The following is a 21,574-nucleotide window of genomic DNA, read 5'->3' as shown; positions in this document are numbered from 1 at the left end:
CCTAAAGACTGCAAATCTGAATCATGGTTGTGGCAGCCAAATACTGGCTTTGTTCATTTGTTGTAAAGTAAGATATGTTATAACAATTGGTCAGCACATGGTGCTTATAAAACAGTATCTGTGGAGCCGTGTGAGTTCACTCACCTGCAGCAGCTTTGGCTTAATTCACTTGGCCACACCACACTGGATACGCCCAATCTCATCTGATTTTGGAAGCTAAGCAGTGTTGGGCCTGATTAGCCACCTGGGAGTACAAGGTGCTGTAGGTATTTTTATTCTACAGCCACACCACACTGGATACGCCCAAACTCATCTGAGCTTGGAAGCTAAGCAGGGGTGCATACTGTTTTGCCATCTGGGGGAAACTGGTGATCCAACTAGATTGCATACTAATACATGCTAGTTTAAACTGTTAAAAATAGCTCAGTTTGGCCTTACACTATCAATATAAACCTACCATAGGTTTTACAGTCAGGATAGCTCTCCAGAGCGCGCTCCCGGCGCCGGCCACTAGAAGGGCCCATTAACTAAGCTGTGGTCAAGCAGCAGTCATCTCAGGTTTTAAGCCTGTGCGAGGTCACATTTAGTTTCAGACTTGTAAAAATGTGTTATACCTGTGTATCAGGGAGACTCTGTAGCCTACTGGTTAGGCTTCCCGCCAACAGTGTAGATGCTGCTTGCAGGGTCATTGGTTCGAATCCTGGGTTCAACTACTGTCTATACACCAGATAGTGTTAACAGTCTCAGTACATAATTGGCCATGGGTTTCCTCAGTGAGTACATTGGAAATGCTTCCATATGGCTCAGCATACATGTGTTTGTGGATGATGGTTGTATCCTCAATTGGATGTTGCACTGTGTTTGATATTATATTAAAAAAAAAAAAAATGTATATGTGTGTATATATATATATATATATATATATATATATATATATATATATATATATATATGTGTATAATGCTGACATTAAAAGTCTATTTTGCAGTAAGCAAGAATAATTGGTCAGCACTCAGTGCTTATTAACACTATCTGTTGAGCACTGCAAACATGGCCACACCGCAGCAGCTTTGCTTATTGTTTTTACAGGTGGCACTGTAGCCAAGTGGTTAGGCTTTCCGGCCACAGTGAACATTGTGTTTGCATGGACACTGGTTCAGATCCTGGTTTAACAGGTGTTTAAAAAAAAAAAAAAAAAATCCATGGTAGGACAATTTTTTCTTTTAATGTTACTTCCTGGTTCTTTCTCGGAAGTTGCTGCCCTACAACACTTAGACTCTGGAGGAGCGGGGTGTTGTTAGGAGTTTAATTTATTAATTGTTTTTGTACAGCATGACTCTACAGGAAGATTCACTATTGCTGGTAACCACATGCACGGTAATGCAGGTTTATACACACGTTACTTCCGTGGTGTACTTACTGGTTGGAGTACATGATCTCTTGCACTTACATGTGCAGCAGAGTACTGCAATGGAAGCATGCTGGGCCCATAACCCAGAGGTAGGCAGATTGAAACTATCCTCTGCTATATGCATTTATGCATAATCAAACAAGCAGCTTCGCTGCAAAGTCGGTCACACAGTGTGTCGGACAAATACGAATCTGGGCCAGTGGCGCAATGTATAACGCATCTGACTATGCATAACAAGATTGTAGGTTCGTCTCCTACCTGGCTCGTTTAAGTTGCCGTGATCGTATAGTGGTTAGTACTCTGCGTAAAGACTGCACAGACAGTTTCAGTTACATTGTTGCGGTCGATTTGCCGCCAGCCCTCATAGCACCAGGCCAGTACGTCAGGTTCTCAGCGAAGGCTGAACAATTTCCAATCAGAGACAATTGCATTTATTGGGTGTTTTACTACATATCGGAGTATACCCTACACAGCAGTAGGGCTGTTGCTTCGCCCTGCTTTGGTAAGGGTTTGAGGTAACAAGGCTGTAGTGGCAGGGCATTCCAGTTCAGGTTTGCCCTAAATAAAGACCACCTTACACTTCTTGCTGCCTACAGCTTCTTTGGACGTTGGCAGTTGGTTCTTGCGTTTTCAGCTTCGCTAGTAGCGCATAACGTCCACTTTGGCTACGTTCCTAACAGGCGGAGTCGGATTCCAAACGAGATAGATCGCAGACCAAGTGGGGAGGAAAATCTGATTTCCTACCATTGTCTACGCGAATTCCTGAATGATTCCGTCTCAACGACTTCAATTCCTAGGTATGATTCTCAATACGGTAAATCAAAGAATTTACATACCCGAACAGAAAGTACAGGTCATTCGTCATCTGGTACAATTAGTGCTCAAGCCACGCACAGTCTCGGTTCACTTGTGCATTCGCCTTTTAGACAATGGTGGCGGCTTTCGAAGTGCTTCAGTTCGGAGGACTTCACTCACGTCCTTTTCAATTGGATGTGTTCGCACAGTGGTCGGGCTCGCATCTGCAGATTTACTGCAGAAGTGAGGTTGTCTCCAAGGGCCAGAGAGTCTCTACTCTGGTGGCTCAAAGTACAGAATCTAACCGCAGGGAAACGGTTCGGTGCCTGGAATTGGATAATTCTCACGGCGGACGCAAGTCTCAGAGGTTGGGGAGCTGTAGTTCAAAATTATCAGCTCCAGGGTCTCTGGGCGGATCACGAAAGATTGCTGTCTATAAATGTCCTGGAACTCCGGGCAATTTACAATGCGCTACGACAAGCAGTGGACAGGCTGCAGGCTCAGGCTGTTCAGGTGCAGTCAGACAATGCGACAGCAGTCGCATGCATCAACAAACAAGGAGGAACGACAAGCCGTATGGCAATGCGGGAGGTACAGATGTGTCCACGTGCATCTTTGCTGTGTCCCGTCATGTATGGCACGGTTTTGCATGCTATATACTCAGAGATTTAGTCATGTCTTGTGTTTTTTTCTTAATTTGCTTCCTTAATATGTTACTTTATACATATTCTTTTATGGCAAACAAAAATTTTAAAATTCATCCACTCACTTCTCATGAAACAGTTTAGCTGTGTTTTGCATGTTGTGCCAAATTTATAAAAAAAAAAAGAAAAAAAAAAAAAGCAAAGATGTAAGCAGTCACATCTGTAGCTTGAATCCTCTATTGGGCCGAGTATCACCAAATGATATTGTCGGCAGTAGTCATTCCGGGAGTGGACAACTGGGAGGCGGATTATCTCAGCCGTCTGAATTTTCATCCAGGAGAATGGGCATTAAATCCAGAAGTATTTCACATGCTGGTCCAGAAGTGGAGTTACCCGCAGGTGGACCTGATGGCATCTCGCCACAATCATCAAACGCCCTAGGTCGTGTCCAGAACGAGAGATCCAAAGGCAGTGGCGGTGGATGCTCTCACAATCGCGTGGCCATACAGTCTCGCGTATCTATTTCCACCGTTTCCGCTGCTCCCTCTGTGGCTAAAACGGATCAAAGGAGAGTCCGTCACAGTTATACTGGTGGCGCCTCTTTGGCCTCAGAGAGCTTGGTTCTCGGATCTCCGCGGTCTACTCGCAGTCGGTCTTTGGCCGCTCCCACTACGTTCTGACCTGTTACAGCAGGGTCCGTTCCTTTTACCCGATTTAGCGCGGCCGCGTTTGACGGGGTGGCTGTTGAGACAGCCCTCTTAAGAAGAGAGGGCATTCCAGAATCGGGTATTCCAACCATGTTACGAGCTAGGAAGCCGGTTACGGCAGCTCATTATTACAGAATTTGGCGTGCCTAGGTTAGATAGAGGTCTGAGTTTATCCACACTAAAAGTGCGGATATCGGCGTTGTCCATTTATTTTCATAGTAGATTGGCCCTATTGCCGTCGGTTCACACCTTTTATGCAGGGTGTCCTCAGAGTTCAGCCTCCATTCACTCTACTCCTGCGCCATAAGACTTGAATCTGGTTTTTAGATTTCTTAGTCTTTTTATTATGAACCCTTACAACAAGTGGATATTAAATTTCTCACTTGGGAAAATAATGTTTCTTTTAGCCTTAGCGTCAGCAAGGCGTGTTTCAGATTGGGTGCTTTGTCGTGCAAACCACCGTATTTAGTGTTTCATGATGACAGAGCGGAATTCCGAGCGAATTCTGCTTTTCTACCAAAGGTAGTGTCATCTTTTCACATCAATCAACCAATAGTAGTTCCTATGTTAACAGGAGACTCTGGTAGGTTGGATGTGGTACGCGCATTACGCATTTATGTATCCCGAACGTCGACCGTTCGTAAGACGGATACGTTGTTTGCTCTCTATGATGCTGCCAAGATGGGTTGGCCAGCTTCTAGGCAGACCTTATCCAGTTGGATTAAAGTGACCATACGTCAGACTTACCTTCATGCTAGGTTACAGCCGCCTACATCGATAACAGCTCATTCCACACGTGCTGTGGGAACATCATGGTCAGCGAGTCGTGGAGCTTCTACGACACAGCTTTGCCGGGCGGCTACATGGTCTTCGGTGCACACGTTTGTGCGCCTCTACAAGTTTGATACGTTTGCGGCATCAGCATCTAGCTTTGGCCGCCTAGTGTTACAGGTGCCAAACAGCTCTCCCGCCCGCTGGGGAAACTTTGGTACGTCCCAAGAGTACTCCAGTGACCCCTAGTGGATGAAAAAGAAAATAGGATTTTGGTACTTACCAGGTAAATCCTTTTCTTTGAATCCATAGGGGGCACTGGACGCCCACCCAGAGCAGTTTACCTGGTTTGGGGTAGGTTCAGTAGATCTTATGGTAACACACTTTCACCGACTGGTTCAGATTAACAAGTTATGGTGTCAACTGTTTAGTTCTCAGTAATGTTGGGTCAACTTTATTGTTGTCCGTTATGTTATATGTAATGCTCCATTGTCAACCTCTCTATCGCTCCTGTTCGGCTCAGTAAAAAACACTGAGGTACTCAGGGATATGGAGGGGAGGTATAGTTCCAAAATTAATTTATTCAGTGCCTACTTCCTGTGGAAGCCGTCCATATCCCAAGAGTACTCCAGTGCCCCCTATGGATTCAAAGAAAAGGATTTACCTGGTAAGTACCAAAATCCTATTTTCTCTGTTAATTCATTAATAAATAGACAATTTTTAACTAAAGCTAATGCTAGTATGTAAATGTGGCCATCTAGTGGCGCAACATGAAAATAACAGTCCAAGTGGAACATTTTATATTTTAGGGTAAAATAAAAAGGGGACCCTATTGTTATAAAAAAAATAATTGTAAATCCACCTTACCTCTCTCTGTAATAATAGTTTACCCCGGGGGTTTGTTACATATACTCTACATAAAATTGTTTCTCTTCTTTAGGTAGCTTTTTTGTTTTTGTTTTGTACAACTATGGCATAGCTCAATAATTCTATATAATCAGGTTTGTTTACTTGGTAATTATACTGGTTCTGCTTGAAACATGGACCATCCAGTTGTCATTTTGATTATCTATTATTGACACCCCTTGTGTAACTGCCAATACCTCCCAGCTATACCTACTAGAGACCTGCTGGTACTAAGCATTCTAAACAACAGCTTGTAAAAGATCACATCATAAGATGCCAAAGAAACATTCTGAGTGGCAAGATTAGGATGTAGACCTGGCCTGGAGTGTCTTGATAGTCAAGTTGCAGCCATATAATTTACAGATGCCAAAATAGCTATATCTCATGTATATGTACAGTATCATATTCACTGTTATAATAAAGAATTGTCATTTTTTTTTTTTACTTCAGAGAAAATAAGATTTTTGCTGGAAGAACTCTGGGGTTGCATAGACTCTTCCACAGATAAAAGCAATGCTGTTCACATGATAGTTGGTAAGAAAATCTTAATTTATGTCTCAAATTGTTCCTGAATTTGGTAGAAATTACAGGCAGAGAATGGTAATACTTTTCTGGAATGCTGCTGATTTTCTATAGTTTGGAGCATTGTGCCTAATATAAAACTGACAAAAAAAATTAAGTACAGCACAATATAAAAATGTCTGGTTTCTAAACAAGAACATTAATTATAAGGTTTTGTCTAAATAATAGCTGTTCTGCTGTTAATATCCACAAGATTGTGAAAAACAGATGGCATAACTATGATAGTATAATTTTGTTAATCAAGACACTCAGGAGGAATAGGGTACTATTCTTATTGTATGTACACTGTAATAACAAACACCTGCAGCTTCCACATAGCACAAATTGGGCAGCTTCTGTGTAGGGTGAGTGGGCATGCTGTAATTTAGTATAATAAGTCTATGCAAACAGAGCTAAATGTACTTTGTTGTTTGAAATTGAATTAATAAACCTTGTTTTTTGCATGTCTGCTTTTAATTATTTATTGCTTAACTTTCTGACACTAAGTTTTAAAGCCGCAGCTTATTATTGATTAATTCTCACTATCTAAAGTAGCAGCATAAAAAATTGTCAGTGAGGATTATGTGACTTGTCAGCAATACAATCAGTGGAAGGCGTGTGACTTGTCAGTAGCACAGGCTGTGGGGAGTGTGTGACTTGGGGTGTGTGTGCTGCTTTTTAATAGTACAGGCAGTGGGTGGGGGCGGCCTGTTAGTAGTACAAGGCAGTGGGGAGCGTGTGGCTTTTTTAAGTACAGGCAGTGGGGGGAGAATGCAGCTTGTTAGTAGTATATGGAGCTTAGTTCACAACTAGCACGACGCCTATACTTGATTTTCAATAGTTCAGTTAGATCAGGCATGGTACCAAAGGATTGGCGTATAGCTGAGGTAGTGCTATTATTTATAAAAAGGATCCATAAATCTTCCGGGTAACTGCAGACCAGTTAGTTTGACGTCTATAGTGGGGAAAATATTGGAAGGAATTCTAAGGGACACAGGATACATGAGTATCTACAGACCGCTAGGATTATTAGCAAGGACCAGCGTGGGTTTGTGAGGGACAGGTCGTGTCAGACTATTAGCTTCTATGAGGAAGTGAGCAATAATCTTGATCAGGGAAAAGCAGTGGATGTGGTCTTCCTAGATTTTGCAAAAGCCTTCGATACAGTGCCTCACAGGAGACTGATCATCAAATTAAAGGAGCTTGGCCTAGGAAAAACTACACGGCTCAAAAAAATAAAGGGAACACTAAAAAAACACATCCTAGATCTGAATGAATGAAATATTCTTATTAAATACTTTGTTCTTTACATAGTTGAATGTGCTGACAACAAAATCACACAAAAATTATCAATGGAAATCAAATTTATTAACCCATGGAGGTCTGGATTTGGAGTCGCACTCAAAATTAAAGTGGATAAACACACTACAGGCTGATCCAACTTTGATGTAATGTCCTTAAAACTAGTCAAAATGAGGCTCCGTAGTGTGTGTGGCCTCCACGTGCCTGTATGACCTCCCTACAACGCCTGGGCATGCTCCTGATGAGGTGGTGGATGGTCTCCTGAGGGATCTCCTCCCAGACCTGGACTAAAGCATCCACCAACTCCTGGACAGTATGTGGTGCAACGTGGCGTTGGTGGATGGAACGAGACATGATGCCCCAGTTGTGCTCAATTGGATTCAGGTCTGGGGAACGGGCGGGCCAGTCCATAGCATCAATGCCTTCGTCTTGCAGGAACTGCTGACACACTCCAGCCACATGAGGTCTAGCATTGTCTTGCATTAGGAGGAACCCAGGGCCAACTGCACCAGTATATGGTCTTATAAGGGGTCTGAGGATCTCATCTCAGTACCTAATGGCAGTCAGGCTACCACTGGCGAGCACATGGAGGGCTGTGCGGCCCCCCAAAGAAATGCCACTCCACACCATTACTGACCCACTGCCAAACCGGTCATGCTGGATTATGTTGCAGGCAGCAGAACGTTTTCCTTGGCGTCTCCAGACTCTGTCACGTCTGCCACATGTGCTCATGAGAACCTGCTTTCATCTGTGAAGAGCACAGGGCGCCAGTGGCGAATTTGCCAATCTTGGTGTTCTCTGGCAAATGCCAAACGTCCTGCACGGTGTTGGGCTGTAAGCACAACCCCCACCTGTGGACGTTGGGCCCTCATACCACCCTCATGGAGTCTGTTTCTGATCATTTGAGTAGACACATGCACATTTGCATGGGCAAATGCACATTTTGCAGGGCTCTGGCAGTGCTCCTCCTGTTCCTCCTTGCACAAAGGCGGAGGTAGCGGTGCTGCTGCTGGGTTGTTGCCCTCCTACGGCCTCCTCCACGTCTCCTGATGTACTGACCTGTCTCCTGGTAGCGCCTCCATGCTCTGGACAATACGCTGACAGACACAGCAAACCTTCTTACCACAGCTCGCATTGATGTGCCATCCTGGATGAGCTGCACTACCTGAGCCACTTGTGTGGGTTGTAGACTCCATCTCATGCTACCACTAGAGTGAAAGCACCGCCAGCTTTCAAAAGTGACCAAAACATCAGCCAGAAAGCATTGGAGCTGAGAAGTGGTCTGTGGTCACCACCTGCAGAACAACTCCTTTATTGGGGGTGTCTTGCTAATAGCCTATAATTTCCACCTGTCTATTCCATTTGCACAACAGCATGTGAAATTGATTGTCAATCAGTGTTGCTTCCTAAGTGGACAGTTTGATTTCACAGAAGTGTGATTGACTTGGAGTTACATTGTGTTGTTTAAGTGTTCCCTTTATTTTTTTGAGCAGTGTATTTGCACATGGATAAGCAACTGGTTGGATAGCAGGGTACAGTGAGTAGTGGTCAACGGGAAGCCCTCAACCTGGTCCCCAGTAGTCAGCGGAATGGCACAAGGGTCTGTACTCGGACCACTATTGTTCAACATATTTCTCTATCGTCCTAGTGGATGCTGGGGTTCCTGAAAGGACCATGGGGAATAGCGGCTCCGCAGGAGACAGGGCACAAAAAGTAAAGCTTTTCCAGATCAGGTGGTGTGCACTGGCTCCTCCCCCTATGACCCGACTCCAGTTAGATTTTTGTGCCCGGCCGAGAAGGGTGCAATTCTAGGTGGCTCTCATAAAGAGCTACTTAGAGAAAGTTTAGCTTAGGTTTTTTATTTTACAGTGATTCCTGCTGGCAACAGGATCACTGCAACGAGGGACAGAGGGGAGAAGAAGTGAACTCACCTGCGTGCAGGATGGATTGGCTTCTTGGCTACTGGACATCAGCTCCAGAGGGACGATCACAGGTACAGCCTGGATGGTCACCGGAGCCGCGCCGCCGGCCCCCTTGCAGATGCTGAAGTAAGAAGAGGTCCAGAATCGGCGGCTGAAGACTCCTGCAGTCTTCTAAAGGTAGCGCACAGCACTGCAGCTGTGCGCCATTTTCCTCTCAGCACACTTCACACGCAGTCACTGAGGGTGCAGGGCGCTGGGGGGGGGCGCCCTGGGAGGCAAATGTAAACCTATATAAAGGCTAAAAATACCTCACATATAGCCCCCAGAGGCTATATGGAGATATTTAACCCCTGCCTGTATTCACAAAATAGCGGGAGACGAGCCCGCCGAAAAAGGGGCGGGGCCTATCTCCTCAGCACACGGCGCCATTTCCTCTCACAGCTCCGCTGGTCAGGACGGCTCCCAGGTCTCTCCCCTGCACTGCACTACAGAAACAGGGTAAAACAGAGAGGGGGGGCAAATTTAATGGCAATATCTTGATATATATAAAGCAGCTATAAGGGAGCACTTATTATAAGGCTATCCCTGTCATATATAGCGCTTTTTGGTGTGTGCTGGCAGACTCTCCCTCTGTCTCCCCAAAGGGCTAGTGGGTCCTGTCTTCGTTTAGAGCATTCCCTGTGTGTCTGCTGTGTGTCGGTACGTGTGTGTCGACATGTATGAGGACGATATTGGTGTGGAGGCGGAGCAATTGCCAAATATGGGGATGTCACCTCCTAGGGGGTCGACACCAGAATGGATGCCTTTATTTATGGAATTACGGGATAGTGTCAACAAAGCAGTCGTTTGACGACATGAGGCGGCCGGACAATCAATTAGTGCCTGTCCAGGCGCCTCAAACACCGTCAGGGGCTGTAAAAATAAGAATTTACTTACCGATAATTCTATTTCTCGGAGTCCGTAGTGGATGCTGGGGTTCCTGAAAGGACCATGGGGAATAGCGGCTCCGCAGGAGACAGCCTGTCTCCTGCGGAGCCGCTATTCCCCATGGTCCTTTCAGGAACCCCAGCATCCACAAGGACGATAGAGAAAATAAGAATTTACTTACCGATAATTCTATTTCTCGGAGTCCGTAGTGGATGCTGGGGTTCCTGAAAGGACCATGGGGAATAGCGGCTCCGCAGGAGACAGGCTGTCTCCTGCGGAGCCGCTATTCCCCATGGTCCTTTCAGGAACCCCAGCATCCACTTAGGACGATAGAGAAACGCCCTTTGCCTCAGTCGGTCGACACAGACCCAGACACAGACACTGATTCCAGTGGTGACGGTGACGAATCAACCGTATTTTCCAGTAGGGCCACACGTTATATGATTTTGGCAATGAAGGAGGCGTTACATTTAGCTGATACTACAGGTACCACTAAACAGGGTATTATGTGGGGTGTGAAAAAACTACCTATAGTTTTTCCTGAATCAGAAGAATTAAATGACGTGTGTGATGAAGCGTGGGTTGCCCCTGATAAAAAGCTGATAATTTCAAAGAAATTATTGGCATTATACCCTTTCCCGCCAGAGGTTAGGGAGCGCTGGGAAACACCTCCTAGGGTGGACAAGGCGCTAACACGCTTATCAAAACAAGTGGCGTTACCTTCTCCTGAGACGGCCGCACTTAAAGATCCATCAGATAGGAGGATGGAAAATATCCAAAAAAGTATATACACACATGCAGGTGTTATACTACGACCAGCTATAGCGACTGCCTGGATGTGCAGTGCTGGGGTAGTTTGGTCAGAGTCCCTGATTGAAAATATTGATACCCTGGACAGGGACAATATTTTACTGTCGTTAGAACAAATAAAGGATGCATTTCTTTATATGCGTGATGCACAGAGGGATATCTGCACACTGGCATCACGGGTAAGTGCTATGTCCATTTCGGCCAGAAGAGCTTTATGGACGCGACAGTGGACAGGCGATGCGGATTCAAAACGGCATATGGAAGTTTTGCCGTATAAAGGGGAGGAGTTATTTGGAGTCGGTCTATCAGATTTGGTGGCCACGGCTACAGCCGGGAAATCCACCTGTCTACCTCAAGTCACTCCCCAACAGAAAAAGGCACCGACTTTTCAACCGCAGCCCTTTCGTTCCTTTAAAAATAAGAGAGCAAAGGGCTATTCATATCTGCCACGAGGCAGAGGTCGAGGGAAGAAACAGCAACAGGCAGCTCCTTCCCAGGAACAGAAGCCCTCCCCGGCTTCTACAAAAGCCTCAGCATGACGCTGGGGCTTCTCAAGCGGACTCGGGGACGGTGGGAGGTCGTCTCAAAAATTACAGCGCGCAGTGGGCTCACTCGCAGGTAGATCCCTGGATCCTGCAGATAATATCTCAGGGGTACAGGTTGGAACTAGAGACAGATCCACCTCGCCGTTTCCTGAAGTCGGCTTTACCAACGTCCCCTTCCGAAAGGGAGACGGTTTTGGAAGCCATTCACAAGCTGTACTCTCAGCAGGTGATAGTCAAGGTACCTCTTCTACAACAAGGGAAGGGGTATTATTCCACTCTATTTGTGGTACCGAAGCCGGATGGCTCGGTAAGGCCTATTCTAAATCTGAAGTCCTTGAACCTGTACATAAAGAAGTTCAAGTTCAAGATGGAGTCACTCAGAGCAGTGATAGCGAACCTGGAAGAAGGGGACTTTATGGTATCCTTGGACATCAAGGATGCGTATCTCCACGTTCCAATTTACCCCTCACACCAGGGGTACCTCAGGTTCGTTGTACAAAACTGTCACTATCAGTTTCAGACGCTGCCGTTTGGTTTGTCCACGGCACCTCGGGTCTTTACAAAGGTAATGGCCGAGATGATGATTCTTCTTCGAAGAAAAGGCGTATTAATTATCCCATACTTGGACGATCTCCTAATAAGGGCAAGGTCCAGAGAACAGCTAGAGATGGGATTAGCAAGATCTCAAGAGGTGCTAAAGCAGCACGGATGGATTCTGAATATTCCAAAATCCCAATTAATGCCGACAACTCGTCTGCTGTTCCTAGGGATGATTCTGGACACGGTTCAGAAAAAGGTTTTTCTTCCCGAGGAAAAAGCCAAGGAGTTATCTGACCTGGTCAGGAATCTCCTAAAACCAGGAAAGGTGTCTGTACATCAATGCACGCATCTTCAGATGCACCTGCGGATAACCCTGTCTCCAAGGACAAGGGTATCTCTTCTGTGGTGGTTGCAGAGGGCTCATCTATTGGAGGGCCGCAGATTCGGCATACAGGATTGGATCCTGGTGACCACGGACGCCAGCCTGAGAGGCTGGGAAGCAGTCACACAAGGAAGAAACTTCCAGGGAGTGTGGTCGAGCCTGGAAAAGTCTCTTCACATAAACATTCTGGAACTAAGAGCAATCTACAATGCTCTAAGCCAGGCGGAACCTCTGCTTCAAGGAAGACCGGTGTTGATCCAGTCGGACAACATCACGGCAGTCGCCCATGTAAACAGACAGGGCGGCACAAGAAGCAGGAGTGCAATGGCAGAAGCTGCCAGGATCCTTCGCTGGGCGGAGAATCACGTGATAGCACTGTCAGCAGTGTTCATCCCGGGAGTGGACAACTGGGAAGCAGACTTCCTCAGCAGACACGATCTTCACCCGGGAGAGTGGGGACTTCATCCAGAAGTTTTCCACATGCTAATAAACCGTTGGGAAAGACCAATGGTGGACATGATGGCGTCTCGCCTCAACAAAAAACTGGACAGGTATTGCGCCAGGTCAAGAGATCCGCAGGCAATAGCTGTGGACGCGCTGGTAACACCTTGGGTGTACCAGTCGGTGTATGTGTTTCCTCCTCTGCCTCTCATACCAAAGGTATTGAGAATCATACGGCAAAGCGGAGTAAGAACGATACTAGTGGCTCCGGATTGGCCAAGAAGGTCTTGGTACCCGGAACTTCAAGAGATGGTCACGGACGATCCGTGGCCTCTACCTCTAAGACAGGACCTGCTTCAGCAGGGACCGTGTCTATTCCAAGACTTACCGCGGCTGCGTTTGACGGCATGGCGGTTGAACGCCAGATCCTAAAAGGAAAAGGCATTCCAGAAGAAGTCATTCCTACCTTGATTAAGGCAAGAAAGGAAGTCACCGCGAAGCATTATCACCGCATTTGGCGGAAATATGTTGCGTGGTGCGAGGATCGGAGTGCTCCGACGGAGGAATTTCAACTGGGTCGTTTCCTTCATTTCCTGCAATCAGGATTGTCTATGGGTCTCAAATTGGGATCTATTAAGGTTCAAATTTCGGCCCTGTCAATATTCTTCCAAAAAGAATTGGCCTCAGTTCCTGAGGTCCAGACTTTTGTCAAAGGAGTACTGCATATACAGCCTCCTGTGGTGCCTCCGGTGGCACCGTGGGATCTAAATGTAGTTTTAGATTTCCTCAAATCCCATTGGTTTGAACCACTAAAAAATGTGGATTTGAAATATCTCACATGGAAAGTGACTATGTTACTGGCCCTGGCGTCCGCCAGGAGAGTATCTGAACTGGCGGCTTTATCTTATAAAAGCCCTTATTTAATTTTCCATTCGGATAGGGCAGAGCTGCGGACGCGTCCGCATTTTCTCCCTAAGGTGGTATCAGCGTTTCACCTGAACCAGCCTATTGTAGTGCCTGCGGCTACAAGCGACTTGGAGGACTCCAAGTTGTTGGACGTTGTCAGAGCTTTAAAAATATACATTTCAAGGACGGCTGGAGTCAGAAAATCTGACTCGCTGTTTATACTGTATGCACCCAACAAGTTGGGTACGCCTGCTTCTAAGCAGTCGATTGCTCGTTGGATTTGTAACACAATTCAACTTGCACATTCTGTGGCAGGCCTGCCACAGCCTAAATCTGTTAAGGCCCATTCCACAAGGAAGGTGGGCTCATCTTGGGCGGCTGCCCGAGGGGTCTCGGCATTACAACTCTGCCGAGCAGCTACGTGGTCAGGGGAGAACACGTTTGTAAAATTCTACAAATTTGATACCCTGGCAAAGGAGGACCTGGAGTTCTCTCATTCGGTGCTGCAGAGTCATCCGCACTCTCCCGCCCGTTTGGGAGCTTTGGTATAATCCCCATGGTCCTTTCAGGAACCCCAGCATCCACTAGGACGATAGAGAAAATAAGAATTTACTTACCGATAATTCTATTTCTCGGAGTCCGTAGTGGATGCTGGGCGCCCATCCCAAGTGCGGATTATCTGCAATACTTGTACATAGTTATTGTTAACTAATTCGGGTTATTGTTTAGGGAGCCATCTTTCAGAGGCTCCTCTGTTATCATACTGTTAACTGGGTTTAGATCACAAGTTGTACGGTGTGATTGGTGTGGCTGGTATGAGTCTTACCCGGGATTCAAAATCCTCCCTTATTGTGTACGCTCGTCCGGGCACAGTACCTAACTGGAGTCTGGAGGAGGGTCATAGGGGGAGGAGCCAGTGCACACCACCTGATCTGGAAAAGCTTTACTTTTTGTGCCCTGTCTCCTGCGGAGCCGCTATTCCCCATGGTCCTTTCAGGAACCCCAGCATCCACTACGGACTCCGAGAAATAGAATTATCGGTAAGTAAATTCTTATTTTTTCTTTTACGTCCTAGAGGATGCTGGGGACTCCGTAAGGACCATGGGGATAGACGGGCTCCGCAGGAGACACGGGCACTTTAAGAAAGAACTTTAGGTATGGGTGTGCACTGGCTCCTCCCTCTATGCCCCTCCTCCAGACCTCAGTTTATTACTGTGCCCAGAGGAGACTGGGTGCATTACAGGGAGCTCTCCTGAGTTTCCTGAAAAGAAAGTATATTTGTTAGGTTTTTTTATTTTCAGGGAGCCTCCTGGCAACAGACTCCCTGCATCGAGGGACTGAGGAGAGAGAAACAGACCTACTTTAATGTTAGGCTCTGTTTCTTAGGCTACTGGACACCATTAGCTCCAGAGGGATCGGTACGCAGGTCTCACCCTCGCCGTCCGTCCCAGAGCCGCGCCGCCGTCCTCCTCGCAGAGCCGAAAGATATAAGCCGGGTGAGTATGAGAAGGAAGAAGACTTCAGAGGCGGCAGAAGACTTCAGATCTTCATAGAGGTAACGCATAGCGGTAATGCTGTGCGCCATTGCTCACACACGGCAGTCACTGTAAGGGTGCAGCAATATAAACCTCATTTTCTGGCAAAAGTACATATATACAGCTAGGCACTGTATATAAAAGAGCCCCCGCCAGTTTTTTCAATATTTGAGCTGAGGGGGCGGAGCTTGTACCTCAGCACTCACCAGCGCCATTTTCTCACACAGCACAGCGCTGAGAGGAAGCTTCCCGGAATCTCCCCTGCTTATCCACGGTGAAAGAGGGTTTTAAAGAAGGGGGGGGGGCACATAATTTGGCGCAAGATACAAATTACAGAGCTTTCTGGGTAAACATATTGTGTGTTTTTTCCTGGGTCATTGGCGCTGGGTGTGTGCTGGCATACTCTTTCTGTCTCTCCAAAGGGCCTTGTGGGGGAACGGTCTTCAGAAAAGAGGATTCCCTGTGTGTGTGGTGTCGGTACGCATGTGTCGGCATGTCTGATGTAGAAGGCTCTCCTAGGGAGGAGGTGGAGCAAATTAGTGTGGTGTCTCCGTCAACAACGCCGACACCTGACTGGATGGATATGTGGAATGTTTTAAGTGCTAAGGTGAATTTTTTGCACAAAAGACTGGACAAAGCTGAAGCTAGGGAACAGGAAGGGAGTCAACCCCTGCCTGTCCCTATGTCGCAGGGACCTTCGGGGTCTCAAAAGCGCCCACTATCCCAAATAGTAGACACTGATACCGACACGGATTCTGACTCCAGTGTCGACTACGATGATGCAAAATTACAGCCAAGATTGGCTAAAAGTATTCGATATGATTATTGCAATAAAGGATGTACTGCACATCACTGATGACCCCTCTGTCCCTTTCACGAGGGTACACATGTTTAAGGGAAAGAAAGCTGAGGTAACCTTTCCCCCCTCTCATGAGCTGAACGAGTTGTGTGAAAAAGCGTGGTAATCTCCAGACAAGAAACTGCAGATTCTCAAAAGGATTCTTATGGCGTATCCTTTCCCGGCAAAGGACAGGATACGGTGGGAATCCTCCCCTAGGGTGGACAAAGCATTGACACGCTTATCCAAAAAGGTAGCGCTGCCATCCCAAGATACGGCTACCCTTAGGGATCCTGCTGATAGCAAGCAGGAGGGTACCTTGAAGTCCATTTACACACATTCTGGTACCTTACTCAGACCGGCGATAGCGTCGGCTTGGGTATGTAGCGGTGTAGCAGCGTGGGCAGATACCTTATCGACGGAAATTGATACCCTGGATAAGGATACCAATTTATTGACCCTAGGACACATTAAAGATGCTGTCTTATACATGAGAGATGCTCAAAGAGACATTGGTTTACTGGGTTCTAGAGTCAACGCTATGTCGATTTCTGCTAGACGAGTCCTATGGACCCGGCAATGGACAGGTGATGCCGACTCAAAGAGGCATATTGAGGTTTTACCTTACAGGGGTGAGGAACTGTTTGGGGACGGTCTCTCGGACCTGGTCTCCACAGCTACGGCAGGTAAATCAAATTTTTTGCCTTATATTCCCTCACAGCCTAAGAAAGCGCCACATTATCAAATGCAGTCCTTTCGGTCACAGAGAAACAAGAGAGTATGAGGTGCGTCCTTTCTTGCCAGAGGTAAGGGCAGAGGGAAAAAGCTGCAAAACACAGCTAGTTCCCAGGAACAGAAGTCCTCCCCGGCCTCTACTAAATCCACCGCATGATGCTGGGGCTCCGCTAAGGGAGTCCGCCCCAGTGGGGGCACGTCTTCGACTTTTCAGCCACATCTGGGTTCACTCACAGGTGGATCCCTGGGCAATAGAAATTGTTTCTCAGGGTTACAAGCTGGAATTTGAAGAGGTGCCTCCTCGCCGGTTTTTCAAATCGACCTTACTGGCTTCTCCCCCAGAAAGGGAGATAGTGTTAAATGCAATTCACAAATTGTATCTTCAACAGGTGGTGGTAAAAGTTCCCTTACTTCAACAAGGGAAGGGATATTACTCAACCCTGTTTGTAGTCCCGAAACCGGACGGTTCAGTCAGACCCATTTTAAATTTAAAATCCCTTAACCTATACTTGAAAAGGTTCAAGTTCAAGATGGAATCGCTCAGAGCGGTCATCGCCAGCCTGGAAGGGGGGGATTTTATGGTATCCCTGGACATAAAGGATGCATACCTTCATGTTCCCATATATCCACCTCATCAGGCGTACCTGCGGTTTGCAGTACAGGATTGTCATTACCAATTTCAGACGTTGCCGTTTGGGCTTTCCACGGCCCCAAGGATTTTCACCAAGGTAATGGCGAAATTATGGTGCTCCTGCGCAAGCAAGTTGTCACAATTATCCCGTACTTGGATGATCTCCTCATAGAGCTCTCCTCACTTTCACTGAAGGTGTTACAGCAACACGGCTGGATTCTCAATATCCCGAAGTCGCAGTTGGTTCCTGCGACTCATCTGACCTTCTTAGGCATGATTCTGGATACGGACCAGAAAAGGGTTTATCTTCCGATAGAAAAGGCCCAGGAACTCATGACTCTGGTTAGGAACATATTAAAGTCAAAACAAGTGTCAGTGTATCACTGCACTCGGGTCCTGGGGAAGATGGTGGCATCTTACAAGGCCATTTCCTTCGGCAGGTTCCATGCGAGGACTTTCCAATGGGACATACTGGGCAAATGGTCCGGGTCACATCTACAGATTCATCAGTTGATCACCCTGTCCCCCAGGGACAGTGTATCTCTCCTGTGGTGGCTACAGAGTGCTCACCTTCTAGAGGGTCGCAGGTTCGGCATTCAGGACTGGATTCTGGTAACCACGGACGCGAGCCTCCAAGGTTGGGGAGCAGTCACACAGGGAAGAAACTTCCAAGGTCTTTGGTCAAGTCAAGAGACTTGTCTTCACATCAACGTCCTGGAGCTGAGGGCCATATACAACGCCCTTCGTCAAGCGGAGACCTTACTGCGCGATCTACCGGTTCTGATCCAGTCAGACAACATCACCGCAGTGGCTCATGTAAACCACCAAGGCGGCACAAGGAGCAGAGTGGCAATGGCGGAAGCCACCAGGATTCTTCGCTGGGCGGAAAATCATATAAGCGCACTGTCAGCAGTGTTCATTCCGGGAGTGGACAACTGGGAAGCAGACTTCCTCAGCAGACACGACCTGCATCCAGGAGAGTGGGGACTTCATCAGGAAGTCTTCGCACAGATTGCAAGTCAGTGGGGACTGCCACAGATAGACATGATGGCGTCCCGCCTCAACAAAAAAGCTACAGAGGTATTGCGCCAGGTCAAGAGACCCTCAGGCAGTGGCTGTGGACGCCCTAGTGACACCGTGGGTTTTCCAGTCGGTCTATGTGTTTCCTCCTCTTCCTCTCATCCCAAAGGTGTTGAGAATAATAAGAAAAAGAGGAGTGCAGACAATTCTCATTGTTCCGGATTGGCCGCGAAGGGCCTGGTATCCGGATCTGCAGGTGATGCTCACAGAAGATCCGTGGCCTCTTCCTCTAAGACAGGACCTTTTGCAACAGGGACCCTGTCTGTTCCAAGACTTACCGCGGCTGCGTTTGACGGCATGGCGGTTGAACGCCGGATCCTAGCGGAAAAGGGCATTCCGGATGAGGTCATTCCTACTCTGATAAAGGCTAGGAAGGACGTGAAAGCAAAACATTATCACCGTATATGGCGAAAGTATGTTTCTTGGTGTGAGGCCAGGAATGCTCCTACGGAATAATTCCATCTGGGCCGTTTCCTTCACTTCCTACAAACTGGAGTGAATTTGGGCCTAAAATTAGGCTCCATTAAGGTTCAGATTTCGGCCTTATCCATTTTCTTTCAGAAGGAATTAGCTTCTCTCCCAGAAGTACAGACTTAACAGTGGAGTTAAAATATCTCACTTGGAAGGTGGTCATGTTGTTAGCCTTGGCTTCGGCTAGGCGAGTGTCGGAATTGGCGGCTTTGTCTCATAAAAGCCCCTATCTGGTTTTCCATATGGATAGAGCGGAATTGCGGGCCCGTCCTCAATTTTTGCCTAAGGTGGTGTCATCTTTTCATATGAACCAACCTATTGTGGTGCCTGTGGCTACGCGAAACTTGGAGGATTCCGAGTCCCTTGATGTGGTCGGGGCTTTGAAAATTTACGTGGCCAGAATGGCTAGGGTCAGAAAAACAGAAGCACTGTTTGTCCTGTATGCAGCCAACAAGGTTGGTGCTCCTGCTTCAAAACAGACTATTGCTCGCTGGATCTGTAACACGATTCAGCAGGCTTATTCTACGGCTGGATTGCCGTTACCAAAATCGGTTAAGGCCCACTCCACTAGGAAGGTGGGCTCTTCTTGGGCGGCTGCCCAAGGTGTCTCGGCATTACAACTGTGTCGAGCTGCTACTTGGTCGGTGTCAAACACCTTTGCAAAGTTCTATAAGCTTGATACCCTGGCTGAGGAGGACCTCCTGTTTGCTCAATCGGTGCTGCAGAGTCATCCGCACTCTCCCGTCCGTTTGGGAGCTTTGGTATAATCCCCATGGTCCTTACGGAGTCACCAGCATCCTCTAGGACGTAAGAGTAAATAAGATTTTAAACCTACCGGTAAATCTTTTTCTCGTAGTCCGTAGAGGATGCTGGGCGCCCGTCCCAAGTGCGGACTACTTCTGCAAGACTTGTATATAGTTTTGTTTACATAAGGGTTATGTTATAGTTTCATCGGTATCAGACTGATGCTGTGTTGTTTTCATACTGTTAACTGGTTAGTATATCACAAGTTATACGGTGTGAATGGTGTGGGCTGGTATGAATCTTGCCCTTGGATTAACAAAAATCCTTTCCTCGTACTGTCAGTCTCCACTGGGCACAGTTTCTCTAACTGAGGTTTGGAGGAGGGGCATAGAGGGAGGAGCCAGTGCACACCCATACCTAAAGTTCTTTCTTAAAGTGCCCATGTCTCCTGCGGAGCCCGTCTATCCCCATTGTCCTTGCGGAGTCCCCAGCATCCTCTACGGCAGGGGTGGGCAATTATTTCAGCTGAGGGGCCACTTGACATTTCCTGTCAGTATCCGAGGGCCACATACAAAATAGCAGCTCGCCCCACTTGCCAAAAATATAGGGACGTGGCTTCATGTGGAAGGGGTGTGGGCAAAAAATAATACAGATTCACATTAGGCTGCACAATAGTCTCCATTATTCAAATTGCGCCACACAGCGCCACTTACACACATTACACCTGGTAGAGCCCCTTTTACACACATTACGGCAGGTAGAGAGCCTTTTTACACATTAACATTTTATTTAGGATAATTATTGTGCAGCAAGCAAATTATCCAGTGTCTTATGGCCCCTGGGGAAAGGTGTGACACGGTGACAGAACACGGTGGGGGTGACACGGTGACAGAACACGGTGGAGGTGACACGGTGACAGAACACGGTGGGGGTGACACGGTGACAGAACACGGTGGGGGTGACACGGTGACAGAACGCGGTGGGGGTGACACGGTGACAGAACACGGTGGGGGTGACACGGTGACAGAACACGGTGGGGGTGACACGGTGACAGAACACGGTGGGGGTGACACGGTGACAGAACACGGTGGGGGTGACACGGTGACAGAACACGGTGGGGGTGACGGTGACAGAACACGGGGGTGTGACACGGTGACAGAACACGGGGAGGGGGGGTGACAGTGACAGAACACGGGTGTGTGACACAGTGACAGAACACGGTGGGTGTGACACAGTGACAGAACACGGGTGGTGTGACAGTGACAGAACACCGTGGGGGTGACACAGTGACAGAACATGGGGGGTGTGACACGGTGACAGAACACGGGGAGGGGGGGTGACAGTGACAGAACACGGGTGTGTGACACGGTGACAGAACACGGGGAGGGGGGTGACAGTGAAAGAACACGGGTGTGTGACACAGTGACAGAAAATGGTGGGGGGGGGTGACAGTGACAGAACACGGATGTGTGACACGGTGACAGAACACGGGGGGTGTGACACAGTGAAAGAACACGGGGAGGGGGGGGGGTGACAGTGACAGAACATGGTGGGGGTGACACGGTGACAGAACACGGGGAGGGGGGTGACAGTGACAGAACACGGGGGGTGTGACACAGTGACAGAACACGGTGGGGGTGACAGTGGCAGAACACGGATGTGTGACACGGTGACAGAAGAACACGGGGGTGTGACACAGTGAAAGAACACGGGGAGGAGGGGTGACAGAACACGGTGGGGGTGACCGTGACAGAACACGGGGGGGTGACAGTGACAGAACACGGGGAGGGGGGGTGACAGTGACAGAACATGGTGGGGGTGACACGGTGACAGAACACGGGGAGGGGGGTAACAGTGACAGAACACGGGGGGGGGTGACACAGTGACAGAACATGGTGGGGGTGTGACAGTGGCAGAACGCGGATGTGTGACACGGTGACAGAACACGGGGGGTGTGACACAGTGAAAGA

At 47.8% G+C, this 21,574-nt stretch overlaps 1 protein-coding gene across 2 annotated transcripts in view; it reads left to right on the top strand.

Annotated features, from left to right (window-relative positions):
- Window positions 1–21,574, top strand: part of ICE1 (interactor of little elongation complex ELL subunit 1) — a 292,267-nt gene that overhangs the window by 159,276 nt on the left and 111,417 nt on the right. For both annotated transcript variants that reach the window (XM_063922809.1, XM_063922810.1), the window contains exon 12: window positions 5,685–5,768. In XM_063922809.1, coding sequence (XP_063778879.1) covers window positions 5,685–5,768 — 84 coding nt within the window. The remainder of the gene's footprint in view (window positions 1–5,684; window positions 5,769–21,574) is intronic.

Source organism: Pseudophryne corroboree, chromosome 5 (genome assembly GCF_028390025.1).
Source record: "Pseudophryne corroboree isolate aPseCor3 chromosome 5, aPseCor3.hap2, whole genome shotgun sequence".
NCBI lineage: Eukaryota > Metazoa > Chordata > Amphibia > Anura > Myobatrachidae > Pseudophryne > Pseudophryne corroboree.
This window is presented reverse-complemented; position numbering and strand designations above follow the sequence as displayed.